Source organism: Budorcas taxicolor, chromosome 4 (assembly GCF_023091745.1).
Source record: "Budorcas taxicolor isolate Tak-1 chromosome 4, Takin1.1, whole genome shotgun sequence".
NCBI classification, from domain to species: domain Eukaryota; kingdom Metazoa; phylum Chordata; class Mammalia; order Artiodactyla; family Bovidae; genus Budorcas; species Budorcas taxicolor.
In genome coordinates, this window is record NC_068913.1 from 47,879,988 (window position 1) to 47,901,991 (window position 22,004).

At 39.9% G+C, this 22,004-nt stretch overlaps 1 protein-coding gene across 1 annotated transcript in view; it reads left to right on the forward strand.

Annotated features, from left to right (window-relative positions):
* LHFPL3 (LHFPL tetraspan subfamily member 3) overlaps positions 1-14,015 on the forward strand; it is a 436,775-nt gene extending 422,760 nt beyond the window's left edge. The window contains exons 2-3 of the mRNA XM_052638387.1: positions 13,460-13,764; positions 14,001-14,015. Of these exons, the coding sequence (XP_052494347.1) occupies positions 13,460-13,764; positions 14,001-14,015 (320 nt within the window). The remainder of the gene's footprint in view (positions 1-13,459; positions 13,765-14,000) is intronic.
* The last annotated feature ends 7,989 nt before the right edge of the window (positions 14,016-22,004 follow it).

Genomic DNA, 22,004 nt, shown 5'->3' on the forward strand with positions numbered 1-22,004 from the left:
AAGGCAAGGAAATGGACTGTTGCCTATAGCCTCCGGAAAGGAATGCAGCCCTCCAAACAACTAAAATAGCCCATTGAGGTGCAAATGAGAATGCTGATGTACAGGATTATAAAATAAAATATTTGTATTGTTTTAAGTCACTAAGGAGAAGGCAATGGCACCCCACTCCAGTACACCTGCCTGGAAAATCCCATGGATGGAGGAGCCTGGTAGGCTGTAAGGGTCGGACACGACTGAGCGACTTCACTTTCCCTCTTCAGTTTTCATGCATTGGAGAAGGAAATGGCAACCCACTCCAGTGTTCTTGCCTGGAGAATCCCAGGGACGAGGGAGCCTGGTGGGCTGCCGTCTATGGGGTGGCACAGAGTTGGACACGACTGAAGCGACTTAGCAGCAGCAGCAGCAAGCAGCAAGTCACTAAGTTCATGGTGGTTTGTTACAATAGTCGTAGAAAACAAATACACATTGCAAATGAGGAAATGTTTAATCTAAATTGTGTTTGATTATAGAATCAACAAACCCTCAATTTGTCCCAAATGATATGTTGACTTCTCTTTGAAGAATACAAACGGTACCTTGAAGAGGGAGAGTAGACAGGGTTGTAAGGTGGAGAATGTGTGTTCATCTTCTTCTTATTCCTTAGTTCAGTTCAGTTCAGTCACTCAGTCATGTCTGACTCTTCGTGACCCCATGGACTGCACCACGCCAGGCTTCCCTGTCTATCACCAACTCCCAGAGCTTGCTCAAACTCATGTCCATCGAGTCGGTGATGCCAGCCAATCATCTCATCCTCTGTCGTCCCCTTCTCCTCCTGCCTTCAGTCTTTCCCAGCATCAGGGTCATTTTCCAGTGAGTCAGTTCTTCGCATCACATGGCCAACGTATTGGCCTAGAGCTGGGCTCAAGTTAAGTTCGGACCAGGACCCAAGCCCAGATCATGTCTGCTCTAGACTGTTCTGTTTCCTTTCAGGAATTTTAAGCTCTTCCGCTGGTCATTTATTTATCTCTAACAAAAATTGATAGCCCCTACTCTGTCTGGTCAAATAGAAAACTGGTATTCTGGATTAATATATTGGGGGTTTTTTTAAGTGAAAGCAGAACAAAGAAATTCTTTAGTGAAACATCTTGAAATAAGTCTACCATCCTATCACTTTATGAAATGTTTCTAACTAGCAGAGTTTATCAGTAATTCATGTGGCCATCATCTCAAAATTCAAAATAATTTAGATCATCATAGTCCTGTAATTCTGTCAGCATACCCCAGTCTTGGTTATGAGAATGGCAAATGAATCACAATAGATTTTTTAACCCCCAAGTAGGAACCTGGTGGTTAAAAGGTGAAAGTATTGAACCCTGAGAGGAGGAATGATCCCCAAGGGCAGAGAGCAAAAGCCCAAGCTACTCACTGAGGTTCCAGACTTTCACACAGCCCTGCCTCGGGCCATTCTGGCACCTGAGTTCAAAGCAAAACCACCTTCTGGCAAGTTAAAACTGGGTTACATTTTGTTTTAGTCAAGGGCAGGCATTGTTCTGGTTCAGGCATTGTTCTTCAAATGTCACAACGGTCAAGGTTTTATCTACAAACTTCTGGCTTTCAGAATCTGAAGTTGAAAGATGCGTGAAAATCTTTTGACAGAACATTTAACACGCTGACTTGTTTCACCCTCCCTTGACCTGTTTTTCTCCTATTCTTTTTTTGATACCTACTGCCAATTCCAATTTGGTTTCTCTGAGTCCAGTTTCTTGTTCTAAATCATAAGCATTCTTCACAAACATATAAATAACTGGAAGATTTTACTATAGATTGGTTAAAGCCTGACATAGCTCACAGAATTTCCCCAAGTCTAATAAACTGTTTCAGAGACAGAGCAAAAGAATGGAAGCATTTTTTTTTTTTTCAAGGAAAATCTAATGGGGAAAGGGAACAAGAAATAAAGAACCAAAAAAAAAGGAACTCAAACAGTTTACCATAGTTGTCTTTTTCTTTAGCAGTTTTTTTTTGTTTTAGATGTAATAAAGAATTCCTCAGAATCCACATTACCTTGATCTTAAGCATCCAAGGGGCGAGGGGATGGAAGAGAGGAAGTGCCACTAAAGAGGAACAGAATAGACGTCAGGCACAGTCAGTTCGAAAATTTTGTTATCCAGATTCAGAGCCCCATTCTGCTGTTCTGCCTTTCTCAACATGGTGAAAAAATAATTCAGTGCCTAGACTATATCATGTCTGTCCTTAGTGATGTTACAAGCCCTTTCTGCAAAGAGGGTGACAGCACTCTATCGGTTATATGACTGTTCTTAAGCTGTGTACGCACCAGGAATGAAGCAGATGGAGATCTCTATAGATCAATATGGATATTAATATTGATATAGATATAAAAAAGGACAGAGAGTAATGAGGTGGGGGAGAAAAACAGGGAAAGAGGATGAAAGAAATATCTGCTAAGCTGTGAAAAATTCATAATCTGGGAGCCTATTAATAACGTGTATCTGATACCTCCTTGAAAGTAAGAGCCTTCCTGACAAAGGATGGTTAGGAAAGCACCCATCTTGCTCAAGCTTGGTTCCACTGCTTAACATCTTTAGTATGTTGTAGTTTTTCCATATGTTTTCTTTGAACAATTGATTTTTGCCAGTTGAAGTTTCTAAAGCATTCAAATGTTATTTCAGGAGAATAAAATAAAAAGTAGTCAGGCTGTGTAAAAGAAAAGCTCACCACCTTAAAGCTATATTGGTGCCAAACTCTGTTTCAGGAAAGTTTATACAAATAGGCACATGGCTTCCAGGGAGTCTAGCAGGCTTGGGAGAGCTCCTCCTCACTGACAAGGAATTCAGTTGCTCCTAAGTTTACCCCTTTTACTGAGAAATAAAGTGTTGCAAGCTGGATTGGCATGAGATTCCTGACTTTGTCTCCAGCCAATGGCAACTTTTCCCAAGTTAGGGCAGAGAGTGAGGGTGTCACATTGAGTCCACTCAGGAATCGCTTCTACAAATGTGGTTATTTCCCATCATGTGTGTAGGTATGGAGCATCAGGTGAATACAAATGTATTCCTAAATACGAATGATATAAGGTAAATAGCAGATGACCACTCAATCATCTAGACCAGGGCTCCCTGTTTTACAAATAAAGTAGCTCAGCACAAAGAGCCACTTGGAAAAGTGCTGGCAAGATAATCATTGGTCTCTGCTTTGGGTGTTATCATGGCTGAAGCAGATTTTGCTGGGAGAACGGTGATTGGTGTATGGTTCATATGGTTGTGGAAAAAGATGATATTTTCCTCTATTAAGATCCTGTGTCTGAAATGCAATATAGATTTTAGCACTTGAAAATGTTGCATGAGTCAAGAGCTCTCCTGCAATTTTTCAGACAAGTTTGTGACCTGCCAGCATGTTTGGTATCCTGTTGATTGAAATGATCATTAAAACAATGTGTCTGTTGACACCCAGAGAGTTACTTAAACAAAGCTTCACAGAAACTTAAATAGAACTGGATTGATTCATGTCTTTATTTGTACCTGAAGCAGAAATTATTCTACATATATGTAGCCATATATAAATGAATAAGATACATATATTCTTAGTTATGCATACACATAAACACATATATACTCTTAAAAGGAATATATTATTAAGTGAAGTCGCTCAGTTGTGTCTGACTCTTTGCGACCCAATGGACCCTTTCCCACCAGGCTCCTCCGTCCATGGGATTCTCCAGGCAAGAGTACTGGAGTGGGTTGCCATTTCCTTCTCCAGGAGATCTTCCCAACCCAGGGATTGAACCCAGGTCTCCCACATTCCAGGCAGCCGCTTTAACCTCTGAGCCCTGAAGGAAGCTAAAGGAATATATGCCTTTTAAGAACACAGAAAATGTTTGGCTTACGTGAAGCCAACTTAAAATACCAAGCCAAAAACTAACTCAAAATATCAAGCCAAAAACTCACTCAAAATATCAAGCCAAAACAAACAAAAAAAAGGATGCATTTTTTGTGAAATGTGTATAAAACCAAAATATACATATATTTATTTATAATTAATCTCATTAATTCCAATTTCACACATTTAGAATTTATAATGTTCTTGGCACTACATAAAAGGTAAAATTCTGATTAGGTGAAATACTGGTGTAAACAAAAAAAAAATTCATATAAAAGCTAGCAGTTTCTAAGCATCATTTTAGCAGTTCTTGTACTCAAAAAATAAATGTCTAATTATAAACAATAAGCACTGCCAAGATTTTGTAAGTGTTCTCATTTTAAGAAAAAACAATACTCTGAAGTAATTTGGGGACTGCCTTTGTAGTCTGATGGTAAAGGCTCTGCGCTTCCACTGCAGAGGGTACAGGTTCCATCTGTGGTCAAGGAACTAAGATCCCATATGCCCTGCTGGGTGGCTGAAAAAAAAAGAAAAAACTGAAGTCTTAAACTCTAAGATAAAGTAATTTCATATGCATCATTATTGTTGATAAATAAAAGATGATAGGGTATATGGTGTTAAAAGCATAGATTCCAAAGCTAGACTGCTGCTGCTGCTGCTAAATCACTTCAGTCGTGTCCGACTCTGTGCGACCCCATAGACGGCAGCTCACCAGGCTCCTCTGTCCCTGGGATTCTCCAGGCAAGAATTCTGGAGTGGGTTGCCATTTCCTTCTCCAATGCATGCATGCATGCTAAGTCGCTTCAGTCGTGTCCGACTCTGTGTGACCCTGTGGACAGCAGCCCACCAGGCTCCTCTGTCCACAGGATTGTCTAGACAAGAATACTGGACTATCTGAGTTCAAATCCTGTTCCACCACTTGAGGGCTTTGTATGACTTTGAGCAAGCTATATGGAATTTCTGTGCTTCAGCTTCCTTTTTTTCCTATATGTAAAAAACAAAATAATGTTGGGGTTGGTAGAGAAGCAATGAATGACAACCCTCTGTTTCTGCTCTGCAAAGGACTGAATGTTTATGCCTCCCTAAGATTTATAGGTTGAAACCCAAATCCCAGTGTGATGATATTAGCAGGTGGGGCCTTTGGAAGGTAATTAGGTTCTGAGGATGGAGCCCCCATGATTCACTTGTAGAAGAGGCCACAGAGCTTGCTAGCTCCTTTTCCACTGTGTGTGAGGGAGGATCCAAAGAGAAGTCAGCTCTCTGTAACTCAGAAAAGGGTGCCAACCAAACCCACCATGCTGGTGCTCTGATCTCAGACTTCCAGCCTCCAGAACTATGGGACACTCTCAAGCTCTGAACCAACTGAGAGAGAGGAGAGCTGGCAGATGCAAGCCAAATATGCCCTTTATGTGAGAAAGAAGAAATGACTGATGATGACTGAAGAAATGACTCTGAGTCTCTGAGCCAAAAGGACTCCCTAATTTGCAATGTCAGAATTAAGCATAGTCATCTTCCTACTCCTGAGCAACACTGGAAAATCAAGTTCACCCTGTATAAAATGTACAGCACAGAGGAGTGGAATATATGCTTCATGAGGGCAAACTGCTCCTAAGGTAAGTAGAGGAAAGGGCTGGGTTGGTACAGCCAGTAATGCTTCAGGTATTCCTTGGGGAAGTCACTTCATCTCCATGGGAAGGAAGAAAGAATGGGATAAGAAGCCAAGGATATTTCAGGGAAAATCCCTCTTTCTGGAAATTAGAGAAGCCAGGAAGTAATGCTCTTGTGTTTGTCTTAGCTTTACTTGAGAATTAGATGATGTATGTGCAGTGTACCCCATTAATGATGTTCATTTAATGTTAGTAATTATTATGGTGCATACTGTTATTAACTATGTCATAGTAAGATTTCACAGAGTCTGACTGGATCCAAGATAGACATCAAAAGCCATCTGCTGGCATTCTAGAGATCAGAACTGCATTGTATTTTTAAGTCCTACATTCTGGTTTATATTATATCTGGCTAGTAACCCTCAAAATTTGAGCAAAAGTAGCAAGCTACATTGTACTTAGTTAAATGTTTTTCCTCTTGTCTGGTATCCTATTCCAGAAAAGCAGTTTCTCCACCCCTTGGTTCCCAGTGCAGGGGGCGGGGGAGGTGGACTCCTGATTCTCCTCTTTCTGATTCCACCCCGTGGTGTAGGTTCCACAGGTGACTGAGCCCAGGGTACAGGTGAATGGATGGCTCCCTTTACTGGGGCAATTAGAGCTGAGCACCTGCATAGAGAAACTCCTCTCTCCATCACACGCAACTTTCTAATACTCTTCTTTTGAGAGCCCATTGTTTATTTACGTTTTCTCTTTCTCCCCTTTCTAAGGAATGTTGTTATCTTTTTGTGTTATGACCCAAAGTTAAATGCCACAAAATTATAGTAGGTTTAAAATCAGAACTGATCAGGAGAAAGTTTTGTTTTCTCCATTGGACTCTAAACCACAGTATTTCATGTCCTGGATTGTCTAGCAACTCAGTTCTCCAGAGATAAACTAAGGTATAAATACAGGACCTTTTCCAGATGTATGAATACTGTGGTTCATACAGAAGTTCGGTTCTGTTGACCATGTGCTAATGAAGAAACTGTAGGAATGATTTGCCTCTCCTCTAGCAGGTGTGTAGAGTAACAGTCCTCGTGTAAAAGTCCCCCCTCCATAGCCTGGCAGCTCTGCTGGCATCAGTTTCTTCAATTACTGTATGCCTCAATAATTGATAGAGTTAAGTGAGTGCAGGTTCGTTTTTTTTTTCACTGCGTTCCCCTTGAGTGCTTCACAACATGAGGCAATTTATCATGCTTTCTGTGCACCAGTGCATAAACTTTTAAAAGAGTGAATTAGACTTTCCCTTCCTGTCCAAAAAATAAGCAATTCTCAGGTTTGCAGTGTTGAAAGTCCTGATTGGATAGTTGGTCCAGCAATATCAGCAGTCCAAAGTGACCCAAATCATAGACCCCTCTATTGCTTTTTCCCTCTTGCTTCATTTCCCTTTGGAGAAAGACTCAATTAAAAACATTTGTGGACTTTTCTGAGGCTGTTTCTTTCACAGAGGTTAAATTCAGCTCTTTGGCAAAGAAAAATGCCAGAGCAATTAGTGGCTCTAGGGAACCACTAGTTGTTTATGTACTATTTCAGAAGAACCCATTGTGGGCAGCAGTAGCCTCTACACAGAGGTTCCTTTTAGAGTGTGAATGCTTCCTCACTATTTGGAGTACGCTTAAAATTGAAATCAACAGTGCTGCCTTCACAAAGGTGCCTTGATTGTATATTCCAGATTAGAAGATGTCATGGCAGCATTCGGTAACATGGGTTTCTTTTCATCATTCTTCTCTGCTCACCCCCAGCTTGTGAGCTCTTGTTTCTCTTTAACATTCAAGAATATTCTGTGATACACCTCCGGAAAACCTGCTGCCAAAATGAAGGAATATATAACTGCAAGTAACTTAGTCATTTCCTAGGTGACATCCTAATAAGAAAACCATTTTTGGATACCAGCCCAGTTGGAACTAACTCTCCACTATCCCTCCCAGTCAGGAAATAGCATGTCCAAATTAATCAAATGTTCTGGTGCCAGTATACGCTAATGTTTAGTGTCATGATGGTGGTGCCTTATACAACATGATCAATTTGTTAAGAATTAGAAATAATTAATTATAGAACCAAGAGGAATGTTATTTAATCTTTCATTTATTGAGACATTAGCCTAGGATCTTGTAAGTACTTCTTAGTCAAGATTACAAATAGCTGTTAGTTTCCAGCAGCTCTCAAATTGTGCAGGTTGGTAAGGTTCTGGTTAATAGAATGCCAGGAAGCAGAACTTATAATAGCATCAGTGCATCAATGCAGAATGTGATACCCATACCTTTCTAAAGAAACCGATAGAGCCCAAACTATCTTAATGGTTTAAATTAATCTTTAATACACTGTAATTTGGGGGAGATTTACCTTTCAAAAATAAAACAGCCAAATTGGGGAAGTTCAGATAGGATGAGAAGAAGATGTGTATTTAATAATACATAATCAGAAGATAAAATTTGCTATTCAGTGGCCATTTGAAGTAGAAGTGCAGCTTCAAAAAGATAGGATTTATTTCTGTAAAAATTGGATTTTAATCACAGACTTCACTTACAGAGTTTTAAAAGCTTTTAAATGCAGTTGAATCTCGTTTTATTATCCTACTATATAACCATTCAGATTTTCAAACCAGACAAATTTTTTAAAAGATCAGACCTTTCACTTTATGAGAGAGCCAACAAGAAAAGGTTAGAGAATCCAGTACCAATCCTAGTGCTCCATGGCCTGAAGGACACACCTGTGGGGTGGGGTGGGGGGACCTAAGCCCTTCCCCCGACCCTGGGAGGCCAAAACCCAACCTTATCAGCCCAGGTTTTATCTTAAGATTTCTCTGAATAGCCAACTTGCTTAAACTATATGGAAAATGAAAATTGCATTTCAAAAATTGTTTTTTTGTTACTTTCAGGAGAATAGCAATTGTATAAAATGAAGCACAACAGTATATTATATAGTCTCTGTTTTCCCAGGTTCTTTACTTAAAATTTGATTAAGAAAATCATATACTTTGAAGGGGAATAATGAATTGCCACTCATATTCTCCTGTGGTTTTAGCTTCAGAGTGTGAATTCTATCTTTGCTCTTTTTATCCCAGTATGATATTCAGAGTTTCTAGAAATGGAGGGTTTTAAGACAGTCTGCCTTCAGTGCAGAAAGACCTTTAGAAAAGATGTCTGTTGATTTCAGCATTCCACAAATATCCTATTCTAGCAAAATTGACCCATAATATCCAACACCCTGCCTGGGCCTGGGTCACTTGGTGATGTCTGTTAAGTTTAGGTAAAACTACAAGTTACCATTCTCCAAGTGATTCCCATTCATTAAGTTTTTTAATTTTCCTCTTTTTCTTATAAGAAAGTAATTGTCTCATTGATAAAAATTGTTAAAAACCAATTAGGATATTTTAAAAGATATTCCGAGTAATGTAGCTTCCTTGGAGGTGTTTTTCTGAAGTATAGTTTGTATTTAAAAACCTGGGCCTTTGCAAATAAAATGAATTTTCACTCGTGGAAACCACATATTTTTAAAATACAAAAATGATTACTACTAGAAATGCCCTGGAGAGCATGCTGGTACCAAATGCTAGAAACTACAGAAGGAATGGGAGTTTGAAATATTTTTCAAATCATTAGCTTCACTTTTTTCTAATCTCCCAAGCACTTGTAATCTGTTGTCTAGTTATAACAAAATTGTTTGTTAAATGTCACTGAAATATGAATCCATATTTAATGAGATTTGTGACCTTTGGTAGTTGTGATATTGACGTTTATAAACTATTTTTTAGAGTATACTGTCTAGGTGCTATAATTTGATTATTCCTTTATTCACTTTCCCATTCAAAAGTATTTTAATGCCAGCCTGTACAAGGTACTGATTTAGGTGCTATAAATATGACTTAACCCAGGAGTCTTTCCTTAGAAAGTTTATAGTCTGTGATTGAGACAATGCTTGTAAATAAATAACTATAGAACATGTTTAAAAAAAAAACCAAAATGTTTAAGATCAATGCAGTCAATAGCTATGTGAGTTCAGAGAAGGACAACAGTGTAGGTCAAGAAGAATTTGAGATGGTTCGCTTTGTGAAGAATGTTGCTTTTGACTGAATGTTAAATATTTAAGTGAAATTTTGAGATTGGACAGAAAACAGCAAAATTCTGTAAAGCAATTATCCTTCAATAAAAAATAAATTAATTAAAAAATATTTGCGTGAAATTGATAAGTCATTTGTTGTTCAGTCGCTCAGTTGTGTCCGACTCTACAACCCTATGGACTGCAGCCCCAGGCATCCCTATCTTTCACTGTCTCCCAGGGTTTGCTCAAACTCATGTCCATTAAGTTGGTGATATCATCCAACCACCTCATGGTAGTTTTATTTTTAGTTTTTTTTAAGAAATCTCCATACTGACCTCCATAGTGGCTGTATCACTTTACATTCCCACCAGCAGTGTGAGAGCATTCTCTTTTCTCCACACCCTCTCCAGTATTTATTGTTTGTAAATATGTTTTTGATGATGGCCATTCTGATCAGTGTGAGGTGGTACCTCATTGTAGGTTTCTTTTTAGTACTTATTTAATTTGGCTGCACCAGGTCTCAGTTGTGACATGTGGGATCTAGATGCCTGACCAGGAATGGAACCTGGGCCCCTTGCATTGGGAGTGTGAAGTCCCAGCCACTAGACCATCAGGGAAGTCCCCTCATTGAGTTTTGATTTGCATTTCTCTAATGATTAGTGGTGTTGAACATCTTTTCATTTTCCTTTTTGCCATCTGTCTGTCCTCTTTGGAAAAAAGTCTATTTAGGTCTTCTACACGTTTTTTTAATTGTTTTTTTGATATTGAGCTGCATGAGCTATTTGTATGTTAACACATATGTGGAATCTAGAAGAATGATACAGGTAAATCTATTTGCAGAGCAGGGAAAAAAAAAAAAACCAGACACAGAGAAAAAAAACGTATGGACACCAAGGGGAGAGGGGAGTGGGATGGATTAGGAGAGTGGGGTTGACATGTGTACACTACTGTGTGTGAAGTAGATGGCTGGTGAGGGCCTCCCGTAGAGTGCAAGGTGGGGAGGAGAAGGGGCAGTATGTTTGTAGGACATAAAGTTAACCCTAAAAATGCTTTCCAGTATACATTAGGTGTGCTTCCCTGGTGCTCAGACAATAAGGAATCCACCTGCAATGCGGGAGACCTGGGTTTGATCCCTGGGTTGGGAAGATCCCTTGGAGCGGGGCATGGCAACCCACTCCAGTATTCTTGCCTGGAGAATCCTCATGGACAGAAAGCCTGGCGGGCTGCAGTCCATGGGGTCGCAAAGAGTCAGACACGCCTGAGCGACTAAGCACAACACATACATTAGGTGCAGACAAGTACTGTTAGATTCCACTTGTGCAAGTTACCTAGAGTAGTTAAATACTTAGGTCAAACAGTACATTGATAGATACCAGGGGTCAGAGACAGAGTTTTGGTTAAGGAAGGTGAAAAACACAGGAGAAGGATGATGGTGAGAGTTGCACAACAATGTGAATGTACTTAGTGCCACTGAACTGCACAGTTAAAAATGGTTAAAGTAGTATGTTTTATCGGAGAAGGCGATGGTATCCCACTCCAGTACTCTTGCCTGGAAAATCCCAGGTACAGGGGAGCCTGGTGGGCTGCCATCTATGGGGTCGCACAGAGTCAGACACGACTGAAGTGACTTAGCAGCAACAGTGGCAAATAATCTAGGCAAAAGAGAAAACAGAAATCCAAAAACTTGGTGCGTAGACAGGCAATCATGCATATTACAGCCCACGTGAAGTGGAGAGTATAGAGGGGAGGAGGACTGGAAAAATAACTAGGGGCTGGTCCGTGGAGCCTTGAACACCTGGCTGAGTATTCAAGTGTTCTTCAGCACCAGTGGGAACCAGCATGACATTTTGAGTATGAGCAGTAGTGTCTGATCTGAAATAGAGTGAAGGCAAACAGAAGGCAGAGGGAAGTTAGGGTTCCCTTTGAGAGATAACAAAGGCTTAAGGTAGGTGCATGTATATAGAGATACAGCACAGATAGATAAGGCAAGCATGTTAACATCTGGGACGTGGGCAAAGAAAAAAGAGCAACCAAGTGTGACCTGAAGTTCTGAAGTGTCATTCTGTAAAATCAAAAGGAGCACTAAAGCAGAGTTCTCCCAGGCTATCTTCCTTATTGTTACCCACCTTGGTATCTGTCTTCTCTAGACCTGCCTTGTAGACCTGTGCTTCTGTTAAGAAGTAAGAAAGTAGTTGTCTGCTTCTGGCTTGTTCAGTAAATAGCAGTGAGGCAAGAACTATACGCAACTTCCTCTTGCCAGCCTCGGGATTGTCTGCCTCTGACAATCACAGAACTCTTAACTTGGTTATGCCATCATAGTTTTCTTTAGTTACATGCCCCACAAATGGATAGCCTGCAAGGATGCCTCAACATAATCACTTTCTCCAGCCTCATCACTAATCTCCTGGTAGCTTCTCAAACACACCTTTTCAACTTCAGGGCCTTTGCACATGCTGTTGCCATTTCACATGTCTAGTGCTTTGCTTGTTTGGGGCCTTAAATATCATCCCCTCAAGAGTCGTTACCTGTTCACCTTCTCTGAAGAAGGTCCCACTCTCTGTTCTCTAAGCCCTTTGTTTCTTTCCTACCTATTACTTATTACAACTTAAAATTACTTTATTTGCATGCTTATTCATTTTTTTGTCCTCTTTCCGACAAAACATAGTCTATGGTAGTATAAGCCATGTCTCTCTTCTTGATCCCTGTATCCCTAGCACCAAGAACTATGTCTGGTACTCCTTCAGAGACACTCAGTAAGTGGTTGTTGAATTAATGAGTGAGTGAATTAATGGATGAACCACCTATTCAGAATATAACCTAACACTGTCACCACTTACCCCAAAATAATTTGATTAAATGTAAGGAGAGTAGCAATGAGAGCCTTCAAATCAACATATTCTTATTAAAAAGCATTTGTGTATTTCACATGGTGATTTTTGGGAACTAGAGCAAGTATTAAGCATTCTCCTTAAATACCTGAATTTACATATTATATAAAAGCTCTGCAGTGCCACACTGTGTTGCCATGATTTTCAACCTTTTAAAAAATGAAATAGAACAGAGAACAGAATAGAAAATATCAGAGTGCATTGCATGTGGTAAGCATAGTTTCAAGAAACTTCATAGTGTGTGTTGGTCACAATATGAAACTATTTTTTACTGTGACTCAGAGTCAATATATGCTCTTGTATCTCCATGTTATCCCACACCTAATCCCTTATCTGACTGCTGTCATAGCTCTTAAAAGCCAGAATTGAATTGTCATCTTGCAGTGTTAGGATTGGGAGAAGGCAATGGCACCGCATTCCAGTACTCTTGCCTGGAAAATCCCATGGATGGAGGAGCCTGGTGGGCTGCAGTCCATGGGGTCGCTAAGAGTCGGACACAACTGAGTGACTTCCCTTTCACTTTTCACTTTCATGCATCAGAGAAGGAAATGGCAACCCACTCCAGTGTTCTTGCCTGGAGAATCCCAGGGACAGAGGAGCCTGACGGGCTGCCATCTATGGGGTCGCACAAAGTCAGACACGACTGAAGCAACTTAGCTGCAGCAGTGTTAGGATTGCTTGTGGGCCTATTTGCAGTGGAAGCCTTCTCACAAATGCACGCCACAGTTTGACTTTTTTTTTTTTTAGTTTTCTTCTTATTGATCAACCTACCTTGGCCTCTCTTTTAATGTTCTGTCCTACCGTAAAGAGTGTTCCCCGAGCCCCTTTCATTGCAGAGTGATGGGCTGCTTTGAAGTTAACTGGTGGGGAGGGGAGAACCACTCAGGGTTGGACAGCAGTAAGACATGCTGTTCTTCACATCAAGAATTTGGACAACGATTTGACACACAGTGGCAATATTTGCTAAAATGAAATTTATGTTAAGTCTTTTTCTCTTTTTTTCCTCTCTCTAAGCTGCCTGCCTTGTGCTTGGCTGTATGATTTTCCCTGATGGCTGGGACTCAGATGAAGTAAAACGGATGTGTGGAGAGAAGACAGACAAGTACACTCTTGGGGCTTGTTCAGTCCGCTGGGCCTACATCCTGGCTATCATTGGGATTTTGGATGCTCTCATCCTCTCGTTTCTGGCATTCGTGCTTGGTAACCGACAAGACAGCTTGATGGCAGAGGAACTGAAGGCAGAAAACAAAGGTAAGATTGCTTTGGGGAACTCTTACCCCAAAGCACAAAACATGGCATTCTCCATCCTGTCCCATCTGGTAGCGTACCCTATTGGTCTAATTTGCTGCTTTTTTAAAAAAAATAGAAGTATAGTTGATTTACGATGTTGTTTTAATTTCTGCTGTACGGCAAAGTGATTCAGTTAGACAGTGTATCTGCATTCTTCTTCATGTCCCTTTCCACCATGGTTTACTATCAAATACTGAGTATGGTTCCCTGTGCTATACAGGAGGACCTTGATATTTATCCACTGTGCATGTTTTTAAAACTCTAGTTTATTGAAATATAGTTGATTTATAACTACTGTACATCAAAGTGTACATTCTTTTTCATATTCTTTTCCATTATGGTTTATCACAGGATATTGAATGTAATTCCCTCTGCTATACAGTACAACCTTAGGGTTTACCAAGGAGGTGGAGGGTTGGAGAAAGGATGATTTGGGAGTTTGGCACAAGCAGATGCTGCATCTTTTCATGGTGTCTAGTTTAGACTTTCTCAAGCATAACTCAAGACATTCGCACAATTAAAATAGTGTAGTTTTGCATTTACCTTTCTGAGGCTCTCTGAGTCCATTATATTTCAATACTTTTTCCAGTTTCTTTTTCCTTCCCTCTCTGAGTTCATGGCTATGATACAACATAAATATATATAGGAGAAGGCAATGGCAACCCACTCCAGTACTCTTTCCTGGAAAATCCCATGGACAGAGGAGCCTGGTAGGCTGTACTCCACAGGGTCACTAGGAGTCAGACACGACTGGGGAACTTCACTTTCACTTTTCACTTTCATGCATTGGAGAAGGAAATGGCAACCCACTCCAGTGTTCTTGCCTAGAGAATCCCAGGGACGAGGGAGCCTGGTGGGCCGCTGTCTCTGGGGTCGCACAGAGTCGGACACGACTGAAGCAACTTAGCAGCAGCAGCAGCATATATATATATATATATGTATGTATGTATGTATATAGAGAGAGGAGAGTATTCTCTACTTGGCTAAACTGTAAGTGAAATAAATGCCTGGGGAATCTTTGAGAATCATCTATAAGCATCTTTACTCAGCTACTCACTATGTTTGAATTTAGACTCGGTCTCTCCAAAAGAGGTAGAGGTACCCCAAATAGTTAGAGTAAGCTATTTAAGTATTTGCTTAATTAGATGAATTTTAAATGTGTTATCTGGGTAATCAAAGTCCTCAAATTTCTTTTCAAAGAGAAAATTCCTTCTGAAACACACACACACAACACACAAACTAGAATAGAGAATAGGACATTGACTAGTGAATGATATGTGAATATTATAGTATCCTAATAAGAGGTAACAAGTCATTATTCAAGGTGAATCTTTTAATTTTCTTTCCAGATTTCTAAACCAATTTCCTGGGATAGAATTTTACTGTCTCTGTTTTGTGAAAGCCTTAGTTTCCTTAAACTGTTTTATCTTTATATTTAATACTTTGGAGCCACCTTCAATTAAGTGGCGCAGCCTTCTAGCTTTTCTCCCTAATTAAGAACTAAATCTATCCTTGAATTATGAAATTCAGTTTGTTTCGAGTAGTGTTTACTTCAAAACTCTTTACTGCCTCAAATATAAGTGCACGTTAGTACCTACATGAATGTCACATGTAATGATAGTGTAGTAAGCTTTATGTTTAGAGCATCACTCTTTATGCTGGTAAACCATGAACCATAAAGAGATAAATAGAGAAGTCCAGGAGAGCAGCAGTCACCCACGAGCCCTTTATCTCCCTTATTTATAGACAGAAAACATAATGGTTTACTCAGGTCTATCAAAAATATTCTAAACACAAAAATAATCCTTTCGTAAGGGAATAGTGCTGAACTTCCTAAAAACACAACTACTTCCCTCTCAAAGTTGCCTATTCTACATAAAAAGGATGATGTGAAGATGGTAATTACACTAATAAAGCATGTTGCAGATTTAAAGTGCTTTCACATGTACTCATTAATTTGGTGCCCTTGGCTATTGTCTTTGGGACTTGTTGTTTGTACATGGGTCTTTGTCCTGTTAACTTCACTTCAAATTTCATGGTAAAGATAACTTAATATTAGAATAACTTTCCCTAGAGAATGAATTTTTAAAAATACTACTTTGTTCTGCAAATGCTTGTTTCTGACCACCACCCAGAATGCTATTTATTCACTGTACAAATCAAAGTTACATTAAGAACCTTTAACTTTCCAGGTACTCTTTGACCACATATAACAAGAAGAAAAAAATAGCAAAACCAGGAAAGTTTTCACTTGACTACTGAGAATTCTAACTCATAATCTCATATTATGAGAATCTGACAATTCCTGAATTCATTCCTCAGGAAGGAACAGGATTATAGAATAATAATAAACAGTTTTTAAGATGAATCTTTCCTTCCAGTTGATTCAATTAAATGTGGATATCTGATCCCTTCCATCTAGGTCTTTATTAAAGAAAGTATTATTTTCAACTCAATATGTTGGAAACGCCTTAGTAAAAGCTTTAATGGGAAAGATTAAAATAAACCAATATGAGGTTTAGGGACTATCTGTATATAATTTTTCGTGTTGATCTTCTGCATTTGGATGTATCATATATGGATGTGGACCATAGTTTCTTCCATCTGATTCTGAAAAACTAAAATCTGTAGCAGTTCATCGATGTCATGTCAGATGGATCTAGTAAAGCAGCAGAGAACATCAGGCCATACTGATAAAATATTTCAATTCTACTGCATTTTTATTTCAGTTGCAATTCCTTTTCCTAGAACTCTGAGAATGTGTCAACAGTTCTATTACCCAGGCATTTCTTAAACAATAAGGTCTGTTTAAAGTCAGAGCAAGGTTTCTAAGCCTTGTATAAAATGTATGACACCTGAATGTTTCTGAGAAATGATAGATTTACAGTTGTACAAAGTAGCTTTTATTGTTATTGTTCAAACACTTGTTCAGTGTTAAAACTTGCAAAAACTTAGGTTGTTTGAGAGAAAGCCTGTCAGTGGTTTGTTTGTATGTTTGTGTATAGACATAGTTTCACTAACCAGTAGTTTAATGGCTTTGAAGTGCAAGCAGTAACCAAAACTAAATACCTTGATGTTACCTTCTGTTAGATCTCACTTCCATGAGGATCTATAAAAATAATTCGTAATTATGAAATTGGTTATATACAAATAGGGGCTTTTACAGTTTGCATGGCTATGTTAATATAAGTTCTCCCTTACTGAAACTGTTTCTCATGATAAATTTTTTTTCTGATAAAACTAACATTATGTCCTTTGATAGCAAAGGCCTCCTTTGGGTTCCAAGGCAATGCAGTAAAACAAGAGGCAGACCTAGCTCATGGAATTTTAGGAGATTTTATAAACTACATGATGCCTTCTAGCATCATGGAAGCAGACAGTACCGTAATTGAAGCTTTGGCTCAGAAGAAGAAACCTTTGTACATTCGTGAATAGGTTATATCACCACACGCACTGTAATACTTTTTACAGTCTTCGAGTTTTATGACCTGCCAATCATCATAACAAACTACACCCTATAGCAAGTAGTGGGACCATTATAGGAAGAATAAACCTGCACCTGCGGCATATGCCCCCTAATTCAAAGAAGTCTGTCCTGAAAGGCCTTATCATTCTTCTTCATTTGTTTTTTATAATTAATGTTAAGAACACGCTTGCCCTGTATATCTAGAGAAGCCACCAAATGGGTTCAGTATAATAGGATACCGCTTAGATCTATGAGTCCTTCCCAACAGCCACCCCAGTGGTCAAAACAAGAATCACTGTTACAGACTATAGCAGAGAAAGGAAGGAAACTCAGTTCTGATTGTTGGCCTGCATGCTCCAGAATCATGAATTAATCTTCACCAAGGTGCTTTTCAAAGAGAAAAGAGGGAGAGGTGCCCAGATGAACACGTCCACCTCTGCCGCTTAAGATGGATTTCCAGTGACCTCACCCCAATCCCATTTCCATGTCCCCATACCACACCTCTCACAGCATTTCATAAGACCCTCCTTTTCAAAGAATGCAAACATAATTTGAAAGAGCTCTAAGCTAAAATTTATCATAAATTGTGAAATGGCAAAATTTGAATGAAGGAGTTGTGACATTCTTTCACCAAACCAAAAGCAACAGCTTTGACAATGCAAGTGTTATCTTAGAGGGAACTTCTGTAAGAGATAAAGTTAATCAGCTGTGGCAGTCAGTCAGACTCCTGGAATATTTTTATATGCCCCACAAAAGCTTCCACTGAAAAACAAAAAAAGGAATGAAAACTTAAATACCCAGCTCACTGTATACAAGAGTTAGCATATGCAAGAAAACATAGCTGTGTCCCCTGACTCTGGGGAGCCAGCCCTGCTGGCTGTGTGCTGTCCCTGGCTCTAGGGATAGTTGCAGACAGGCAGGTGTTCATTCTTATTGGGAGTTGGACAGTGTGATTTCTAAATGAGCCAACACTAGCCATTTAACCTCGATATGCTACTTAATTGCATATTGTAACACACTGAACTGTGAAGTCAATTTAATTATGTAAAATTAAAGTTTCCTCCAGATAAAAAGGATTTGAAATGAAAGCTTCATTTTCAGTTTCTTTCATTAATTGTGAAAGGATAAATAATTACATTTTCCAGAGCTCCTTTGCCACAGATATCTCTTTCCTTATCAGACACCACTCATAAAGAGGTCTGTTTCTGCATTTGTTCGTATGGTCTTTGGAACTGCTTATCAGATAATTGGGGCCTCTCAAGCAGTTTTAAAGTCACTTTGTCTTCTAACACTTTAACTGCAAATGAGAAAACATTATTCATCAAGAGGTGGCTTCAGCTACCATTTATTAAGTGGTTTAAGCTCTTTTTAATGCTATAATAGGGGGGGTTACAATAAATCCATTTTACGTAAATAACTAATCGAGAAACACTTCAGAATTTTGTCTGAAGGTACCATGCCATGCCACGACCTCATTGTGGGTGGCACTGTGGTCTGTGGATAGAATGCTCACTGCCAAGAGCTGGTGTGAGTAACCTGAGGGGCCCTGTGTTCATATCTTAACAGTCCCAGAATTCAGCTTCCTTGTCCGTAAAATGCAGGCTTGCCTAAATGGCATCTGAGGTTTCTTCCAGCTGCAAAATATTCCAATTCAAGGGACACCTTCAAAACTGTCCTTTAAGGATGTCCTTAAAGGCTGTCCTTAAAGACTTCTTTAGGGATGTGTTAGCAATGCAGGGGAGACTAGAAGGGAAAGAAAGTTCAAAAGGAAGGAGGTCAAGGATGCCTCAGTGTTTCTTCCTTAGCCATGTACCTCCCCACAGTCCCACTCATTCATACCATCAAGAGGAGAATGAGTCAGATTTAGAAACTCAGTCCCATGCAGAGGAGGCTCCTTGTCCCACTGGATTCCATGTGGATGCCTTAACAGCGAACAGAGGCCCAGGTCACAGACACAAACTCTATTTCTGGTCCCAACTTTGGCACTTATTAGTCATGTGACTTTGAATAAGTGTCTTAACATCTCAGAGCCTCTGCTTCACTTTCTTTAAAATGAAAACAATAACACTCAGCTATGCCTCCTCTGTAGAGTTGGGAGAATCTGACAAAAACATGGGTATAGAAGCAATTTATAATCAGTAATGTTGATACAGGCTTTACTTATTGCTAATCATTTCCTCCAAATGACATTTTATTTGATCTTTGGAATAATCCTGTGAGATAGTTACTGTCATCCTAGTTTTACATGTCAGAACCTGAGGCTTGTAAAAGTTAAATATTTTGTGTAAATTTTCACAGCTAAGAAGGAATGGATTCAGGACTCAAACACAAATCATTTTACTCAGAATTTCAAGTTCTATTACACAACACAATGTAATCAATTCTTAGTGCATGCTGATTCTGTTGCTTTCTACTGACTAGTCAGCCCTGTACAAGTAAGAGTTTAGTCTTATTTTCATTTGGTAGCTTTTAGATAATGGTATTCAGTCAAAAGCTTAATACACTTGAGAATAGGGAATAGCCTTGGTTTAAAACTCATCCTCTTGCTTGACTCTGTAACTTTATAAAAACCCTAGTGAGATAAGATCAGGAAACCTTCCAGTACTTTGAATTAAAATTTTAGCAAGGCCGTAGTGAATTGTGTTTCCCATTGGGATTTGTACTGAATGAAGTCCTTGTGGTCACTGAAGTATCTCAGAGTGTACATCGAAAAAATAGCATATATCCTGACACTTTTTCAGAAGGACTCAAATCCATCTGAGAGTTGAAACAGACCTCGGTGCTCACAGAATGGTTTTATATACTTGAAGCTTCTCACTCTTTCATAAGCTCACTTCACATTTTCTCCCCCAGCACTGCACGGACCCCATCATATGAAGATCGCCCCTAGTATCCTAACTGCTCGATTTCATAGTCAGATGTCGATCCTTATACTAACTTGCTGTTGTTGTCATTTAGTTGCTCAGTTGTGTCAAAACACACCCAGAATGCGCACCCTTCTCTGTCCCATCACTGCTGCTACCCTGGCGCAGGGCAAGTCTTAGCAGAGCAGAACCAGTGCAATCCTGTTAAAGAAGGGTAGCTGGATCATGCTGTTCCTCCGCTCAGGACCCTCCAGTGACTGGATGGTGCACTTGGAGTGAAAGCTGGAATCTTTTCCCAGGGTGTACAAGACCAGGCAGGTCTGCCTCCATCCTGGCCACTCTGACCTCCTCTGAGCTTTTTCTCCTTGTTTCCTCTTCTCCAGACTCATTGACTTTCTTGCTGTTTCTCAGACACTCCAGGGGTAGTCCCATCTCAGGGTCTTTACATTTGCTGTCCCCTCTGCCTGAAATGTTCTTCCTCAAAACCGCAAAGCTCGCTCCCTCATATCTTTCATGTCTTAGCCAAATATCACCCTCTCAGTGGGCTGGCTGTCCCCTGGCCAACCTCTCTAAAATGTTTTCTGACACATGTATGTTATCCAGCCCACTGGATATTCTGCTTCTTTTGTTGTTGCTGCTGCTGTTGTTAATTGTCTCCCCAGAAAAGCTCCACAGGGGCAAGGATTTTTCTCTCTTGTTCTCTACTGTATCCTCAGTGCCTAGAATAATGCATGGCATTTGTAAGTACACAATAATTATGTATTGAATGAGTGAATTAATGAATTCATCTCTAGCTCATGAGATGGTCATTCCAATGTTATACAGATCTTAACCTTGGAAAGTTTTTATTTCTATTACGTTGAAACATGCCTCCTTGTAATGTTTAAAGTAAAAGTAAAGTGCTAGTCACTCAGTCATGTCAAACTCTTTGCAACCCCATGGACGGTAGCCCACCAGGCTCCTCTGTCCATGGGATTCTGCAGGCAAGAATACTGAAGTGGTTGCCATTTCCTTCTCCAGGGGATCTTCCTGACCCAGGGATTGAACCCGCATCTCCTACATTGCAGGCAGATTCTTTACCATCTGAGCCATCAGGGAAGCCCACATCCTTGTAATATTTATAGCTAACCCCTCTTCTACTTCAGACTCTTGATTTATATGGAAATAGTTATTGTGTCTGTAATGGTTAAAGTTACACATTCACCCAGCAGCATGATACTCCATGTCTCGCTGGGCATCTGCAGGCACCCATGTAGTCAGTGCTGTCCACTGTCTACCCTAGGTGCCAGGGCAGAGTACACCACTGGGGAGGGGGAGGGGGAGGGGGAGGACATCCAAAAGTATGGGAGAAGGAAGAGAACTTTGCAGTTGCTCATGGATGTGTTGCTAGAGATTGTCTCCTTCAGTTGACCCTCTATGCCTCAAGGTAACTTGGACAACATCTGAGATGTTGTTGTGAGACTGACTCTAGTCCATCCAACAAATGCACACTGAGATCATGAGTGTACCATGGTGCGCTTGAAGAGGAAGTGCTCCCTTTGATGGGTACCCAACCTGAAATGATGCCCTCTGAGTAAGTGTCTTCCTCCCAGCCCTTCCTGATTAGACTGCCAGTCTGAAGTAGTTTAAGAATCTGAGGGCAAAGGCAGGACTGACTTTGAATGGCTGTCACACATGCTCCATCTCTAACCACTTTACTCCAATATCCAAAACAATTTTGACATTTCAGTGATCTTTTCAGTCCCTGAAATCAGGACAGATCTTTTCTGTCCCTGAGAAAGAATGTCTAGGTAAATATCAAAGCAGCTAAAAGAAAGGAAGAAGGAGGGAATGAAAAATGAAAAAGAAATTGTATACAACAAAAACATGAAATCTAACACTTAGCCCTACCAGTAAATTTTCAACATTCCAGCAAAACTTTATCCTGCAGTTAGGTTAA